Source organism: Ursus maritimus, unplaced genomic scaffold, assembly GCF_017311325.1.
Source record: "Ursus maritimus isolate PB19 unplaced genomic scaffold, ASM1731132v1 scaffold_14, whole genome shotgun sequence".
Taxonomy (NCBI): domain Eukaryota; kingdom Metazoa; phylum Chordata; class Mammalia; order Carnivora; family Ursidae; genus Ursus; species Ursus maritimus.
In genome coordinates this window covers 52,038,191-52,044,359 of record NW_024423786.1, presented here as the reverse complement: position 1 = coordinate 52,044,359, position 6,169 = coordinate 52,038,191, and the positions used below count along the sequence as shown (strand labels likewise).

The 6,169-nt window shown below is 62.4% G+C and overlaps 1 protein-coding gene across 2 annotated transcripts in view; it reads right to left on the bottom strand.

The window, feature by feature from the left end:
* Positions 1–8: 8 nt before the first annotated feature.
* CERS4 (ceramide synthase 4) overlaps positions 9–6,169 on the bottom strand; it is a 32,134-nt gene continuing 25,973 nt past the window's right edge. For both annotated transcript variants that reach the window (XM_040629427.1, XM_040629428.1), the window contains 9 exons: positions 4,821–4,938; positions 4,010–4,128; positions 3,857–3,914; positions 3,517–3,567; positions 3,128–3,220; positions 2,744–2,872; positions 2,282–2,388; positions 492–648; positions 9–405 (listed from right to left, as the gene is read on the bottom strand). In XM_040629427.1, coding sequence (XP_040485361.1) covers positions 229–405; positions 492–648; positions 2,282–2,388; positions 2,744–2,872; positions 3,128–3,220; positions 3,517–3,567; positions 3,857–3,914; positions 4,010–4,128; positions 4,821–4,938 — 1,009 coding nt within the window. In that variant the 3' untranslated portion in view covers positions 9–228. The remainder of the gene's footprint in view (positions 406–491; positions 649–2,281; positions 2,389–2,743; positions 2,873–3,127; positions 3,221–3,516; positions 3,568–3,856; positions 3,915–4,009; positions 4,129–4,820; positions 4,939–6,169) is intronic.

The following is a 6,169-nucleotide window of genomic DNA, read 5'->3' as shown; positions in this document are numbered from 1 at the left end:
AAGGGAAGGGAAGGGAAGGGAAGGGAAGGGAAGGGAAGGGAAGGAAAGGGAAGGGTGGGCAGAAGGCAGGGGCTGGAGACGGATCATTAGCCCTCGCCGCCCCCACCCGGGGGGAGGGCCGTCCCCGTCTCCAGAGCTGGCCCCAGGGCCACCAGTCCAGCCGCCGCACAGATCCCAGCCACGGGGCACCGGGACCGGGGGCGGCGCTCAAGGCCAGCGCTCGGCGAGCTATGTGGCGGGCGCGTGCCCGTTGGCCAGCCGCCCAGCCAGGCGGCTCCGGGGGCCGTCAGCGGGGGCCGGCCCGGGCCTGTGCGCAGCGCCGTTCTTCAGCGGCCGGGGCTCCGGCGCCGCCTCCCCGTCGCTCGAGTCGGACTCCTCCACGTCGCTGCGGACGTCCTTTTCCATCTGGGGAACAGGGGGAGGCATGAGGCTCGGGCCGGCCGGGCTGCGGGCTGCAGGGAGGCACACGAGCCACCCCTCCGTGGCCCTACCCGGCCTTTCTTCACGAAGCTGTAGATCATGCGGAGGATGAGGCAGGACCAGAACACGTGCAGCAGCTGCAGCAGCAGCAGGAGGCTGTTGAAGAAGTAGTAGCCGAAGAAGGGGCTCCACTTGGCAATGGACTCGTAGTACGTCGTATAGAGGATCCTACCGAGGGGAGCCGGGGGGAGAAGTGGGGCTTCAGCAGCTGCCGCGGCCCCCGCTCCCTGGGACCTCCAACTTGCCTGACCCTCCTTGCTCCAGAGCCTTCCATGGCTCCCTCTGCCCCCCAGAGCGACAGTGATGTTCTTTAGCTGGGCATCGACTGCCTTCTCACCCGGTCATATTAAACCATTAGAACTCACGCTTGCTGACTGGTCATTCATGACCAGGAACCCCAAGGGGATGCTTAGTGGTCCAGCTGCTCCCCTGCGTGTCCTTTCACACCTTCTCTTCTGTCCTCAGAGCACCACTCCCCGGGCCCCCGTCCCCCCAGGCAGTGAGCTTTCACCCTGCCCCACCTCCAGCTTGGCTGTGGGGTCACCACGGCCAGCCCTACTCAGGCAGGTGGCCCTCCCTTCCTGATGCTCTCCTCCTGGGCCTTCAGGGACCCACACTCCTGTCTCCATCACAGGCTCCCCCGACCTGCAAACATCAGGGGCTCCAGGGCTGGGCTCTGTCCATACCTGCTCACCCAGTGACCCCGTCTACATTTACATCTCCGTCCAGAACCCCAGGCTGGTATGCCCATGCCTCTTCCATGACATTTCTGGGCGCCCCCACAGCCCCCTCAAACCAGCACAGCCAGAGCTGAACACCTCCTCGAGCAGCAACTCTGAGCTCATACCTATTTCATGACCCTTGAGTGACCCCGAGTGTACCCACCTCTGTCACCTGCACTAGTCCAGCCCCACCATGCCTCACCTGGGCCAGCACAGTCCCCTCTGCCCTACCTGCAGAGGCCCCCCCCCCACTTCCTGTTCAGGCCTCTCATCAGCTGTTCCCCAGCAGCCACCAGAGGGCGCCTGTGAGCCCGCGCCAGGTATGTCCCTGGTCTGCCCACAGCCCTCCAGGGCTCCCTCCTCACTGGGGTAAAAGCCTGAGTCCTCCCTGAGGCCCCCAAAGCCCCAAATGACCTGCCCCGTCCCCTCCTCCCTCTCTCCCCCTCACTCACTCTGCTCCAGCCACATGGGCCTCCTTGCTGTACCTTCACACCAGACCCAGTCCTGCCCCAAGGCCTTTGCCCATGCTGTGCCTGCTGCTTGGACCACTGTTCCCCTATGATCAGTGCGGGTTTTCTCCCTCCAGTCTCTCTGTATGAATGCCATCAGTGACGTCTTCGCTGACCAGCCTAATTCAACTACCTACACACTTCCTGTGCCCTTCCCGACCTTATGTTCTCTTTAGCACATCACTCTCTCATGCTTTACCTTCTACTTGTTTGCCTTATTTATTATAGTCCCCGCCCGCCCCACGTCAGCTCCACTTGAGCAGGTATCTTCATGCTGCTCCCTCTTCAACAAACAGACTGGGTAAAGACTTTAGTGAGTGGGTGCCCAACCCTGCCTCCTACTCCATGTTCCGGGCACAGGGGAGAATGACTGAGCCCAGATTTCTGTCCTACCACTGGGCCTTTGCATATGCTGTGCCCAATGCCAGGAACACCTTTCCTTGCCTTCTCCTGGAAGCCTGCTGGCCAACACCCCCAACTCCACGGGTCAGGAAACCGAGGGTGAGGCAGGCCTGGATCTCAGACATGCGCTCCCTTCCTGCTCCCCAACCAGTGGGAGGGCAGACTCACTGCGTAGGGAAGAGCACGAGGCGGGTATAGAAGAAGACCAAGGAGAAGATGATGAAGAGGGTGTCGCACACTTTCCGCCAGTGCGTGTAATTGAACATCTTACCGGCCTGGGGAGGGCAGCAGAAGAGAACCGGCCTCAGGCCAATGATGGGGACTGGGAAGTAGATGGGAAGGAGGATGCTGGGAAAGGGCAGGGACTCATCCCCAGGAAAAGGCTCCATGGGCCTGGGGTAGCTGAGTCAGGGTAGGGCCTCCTCTCCAGGAACTGTCTAGAAAGGTGAAGTGTGTATCTCTGGGAGCGTGAGAAGCTTCATTTCCCTGGAAGCCAGGAGGGGGCGTGGCCTCACCGCGGGGGCGTGGCCTCGTGGCCAGGAAGGCGGGGTGGGGGCGGGGCCTCCCCTCCAGGGAAGGCTGGGCGAATGGGGAGGGTGGCGGGGGAGGGTCAGGCTGCGCCAGGCCCACCTCCAGGAGGTAGTCCGAGGCATCATGCAGCAGCAGCACCAGAGAGCCGATGCGCAGCAGGTTTGAGCTGTAGGAGAAGACGATCAGGAAGATGGTCACGAAGTGGTGTGCCACCTGCTCCTTGAAATCCTGCGGGAGACGGTGGGTCACAGCAGGGATGAGTCTGGGGGGTGGTGGGGGGTGGGCACCAGGGTGCAGGCCCTCTCAGGGGGCTGGCTGGCTGGCGTCTGCACCTTGTGGACTCCGGGTCTCCTGCCTGAGGCACCAGGGGGTCTCAGGGCAGGGGGTGAGGCCCTCCCTCCCTGTAGGAGATTGGGTCACAACGCCCCCCTCTACCCCCCCACCCCGCCCATCACTTCCCAGCCTGATTCTCGCCCGCCTCACCTTGCGCTTGACGTCAAAGGGCAGCGTGATCAGCAGTGAGATGTAGAAACTCAGCTCCAGGAGGTACCAATAGTACAGGGCCGGTTTCAGGGGCTGCGGGGGCGCGGGGCAAGGTTAGCTGGGGGAGTGGAGGCTCCGGGGCGCGGGGCAGGGGCGTGGCTCAGGGCCCTCCTCCTTTACTCAGAACCAGGACCCTCGAATCCCAATGAGTGAAGAAGGTGCAGGCTCCCCGACCCTGGTATCCATTGCACAGGGGAGGCAAAAATACAGAGTGGAACTCGGAGAGGAGTCGTGTGATGTCCGGTTTGGCTCTCGCGCCTGTGGCTGAAGGAACTCTGACCACCCCAAACCCTCCCCACCCCAGCCTCCGAGCTCCACCTGCCACTCACCTGATTTGGGTAATCGTCCCAGCACATTGCCGGTGTCCACAGCCATGACTCCTGCAGGGACACGGGAGTCTGAGGCTGCCCAGAGGTCAGAGCCAGCCCTCTACCCGGGGGGGTGTCCTGAGGGCTGCTCTCATTCTGGACCCAGAGCTGTCAGCCGCAGACCCCCAGCTCCCATGCACGGCGTGTCCTCAAAAGGTACCTGAGTGGACGTCTGCTATGCCCTCTCCCGGTGCTCTCCCCTCTCTGTCCGCACCCTGTCCACACCCCCGGTCTAGGCTCGGTGCACCGCAAGGCCTTGTGGGATAGGTGGAGGGGCAGGCAAGCGGCCGGGTACACTCACGTGGTAGAGGACGGACAAGCCACCGAAGAAGGAGCACAGGTAGAAGCCAAACCTCCAGCTGCAGATGGGGAGGGAGCCCATGAGGCAGCCGCCGGAGGTGCGACTTCCCCTGCACCCCCAGAGCCCTCTCCTCAGCCGCAGCCCCGGGCTTACCTGGCCTCGCAGAACTTCTTGGTCAGGCAGGGCCGGTCCTGGTTGCGGCGCCTCCGGAACCAGCGCTGGGTCTGCTGCAGCGTGAGGCCACACTGGGCAGCAAGGAGGGCCATCTGGGGCTGGGGAGGGGTGATGGGGGGGTCACGGAGGTGGCTCCCTGTCCGTGTCCCAGGACAGATGAGACCCAGCTGTGTTCCCCCCTCCCGTGATACCCCAGACGTCGCCTGTGGGATTGTCTGCCTATGGACATGGGGGGGGGGTCCCCCAAAACAGGCCGTATGAAAACCAGCCCTGCTCACAGGAGAGGCAGGTGGCTGATGGGGACTGGACTAAGAAATGGGCTGGGGGGGCCAGACTCCGCCCGCCCCAGGTTTTCCTATACCCTTCCAGAAGAATCCGTTCTTATCCCCACCCCAGGCAGGCAGTTGAGAGCTTGCCTCCCACCCCTGCCTGCAAAGGGAGGGTGACCAGGGAGGGGGAAGGTCCTGCCTACCGACTGCCACAGGACAGTACAGGGAATGGGGGAGGTAACAGGCCTGCTGTGGTCTTTGTCCCCCACTCCCAGCAGTTAGGCCTTCCTCTCCTTACCAGCTCAGGAGAGACCTGCTCCCCCACCCCCTGTTGCAGGATCTACCCACTGGGACAGCTGGGATGGCTGGTGGAGCCGGGGGTAGGAGCACTGTGGGGGTGCAGAGGCTGCCCTGGGCTTTCCCTGTTCCTGACAATGGGGCCACATCCCACCCCCAGGCCCCATCCACAAGGGTCCATGCAGGCCAATGGGGATGGAGGGGGGGCATCAGGGGGCTCTCACCTCCTTGGGTTTCCACCCTTCTGTGAGAAAGTACTTCTCCAGAGTGGCATTGGGCTTCACCAGCCTCCTGGCCTGATCGCGCACACCTAGCAACCGGCTCAGGGGCAGGCCAACAAATCTGGGTGCAGGAGAGACAGAGCCTGTCAATCCAGGTAGGGAAATTGAGGCTCAGAGGGGCCAGGTCACACGCTGGGAGCCTGGAGGGGCAGCCTGGCCACTGCACTGGGACTAAATCTAAGAAAGGCAGCTGGACGGCCGGTCTTCAGGGTGGGGATGTGAAGGTTCACTTTTGGGGTCTCAGGCAGCTTCACTCAGTCCCAAACAGGAAGGAGAGTCCGCTCACTGCCTGTCTCATGGTGGTCTGGGTCCTTGTCTGTCCCCCGCCAGGCTGGGGGGTCCCCACAGGCAGGAGCAGGTGAGCTCCCACTCAGGCCTCCCTTCTCCCAGCGTGGATGTGTGGAGGGGCCCTGTCCCTGGCCAATCACCATACTTCCCACTAGGGGGCTCCCCGGAACTTCATTCCCACCAAACATCACCCTGCCTTTGGGGAAACTGAGGCTCAGAGCAGCCCAGCAAGGAACTCCTTCCAGACTCAATCATGATGGGCAGTGGGGGAGGAGGGGACATCATCTACTGAGTGCTGACATCTGCCAAGTGCGAGTACAAGTCACGTTAGCTGTCGGTTCATTTAACTCTACTGTCAAAGTCCCCATTGACCTGATGGGCAAACCAAGGCTCAGACAGGTCAGAGGGATGGCCAAGGTTACACAGCGAGTGAGCAGCAGACTGGAGAGGTGGGGGGCGGGGGTGGTTTGGGGCACAAAAGGGGAGGCCAGAGTGCCTTTGCTCCTTCCTTTGACTACAAAGGGAAGAGGGAAGGTGTTAGGAGCCAGGAGGGAGGGGTGGGGAGGGTGAGGTGGGGGGCGAGGGAGGGATAGTAGGGGGTTGATGGAAGGATGGCAGGGGGAGTGAGGTGGGGGGTGGAGGGTGAGGGAAGGGTAGTGACCTTGCCCATAGGAGAGAGGCAGGAGGGAGTGCGCAAGAGTTCCTTCGCTGGGCACCTGGGCGGCTCAGTGGGTTAAGTGGTGAAGCATCTGCCTTCAGCTCAGGTCGCGATCTCAGGGTCCTGGGACGGAGCCCTCCCCCCTCCCCATCGCATCAGGCTTCCTGCTCAGCAGGGAGTCTGCTTCTCCCTCTACCCTTCCCCCCTGCTTATGTGCGCGCGTGTGCTCTCTCTCTCTCTCAGATAAATAAATAAAATCTTTAAAATAAAAAGAGTTTCTTTGCTCCCTGACTGGCCTCTGCAGACCCGTCCTTGGTCAGCAAAGCAAGAACGTGCCCTCCAGGGC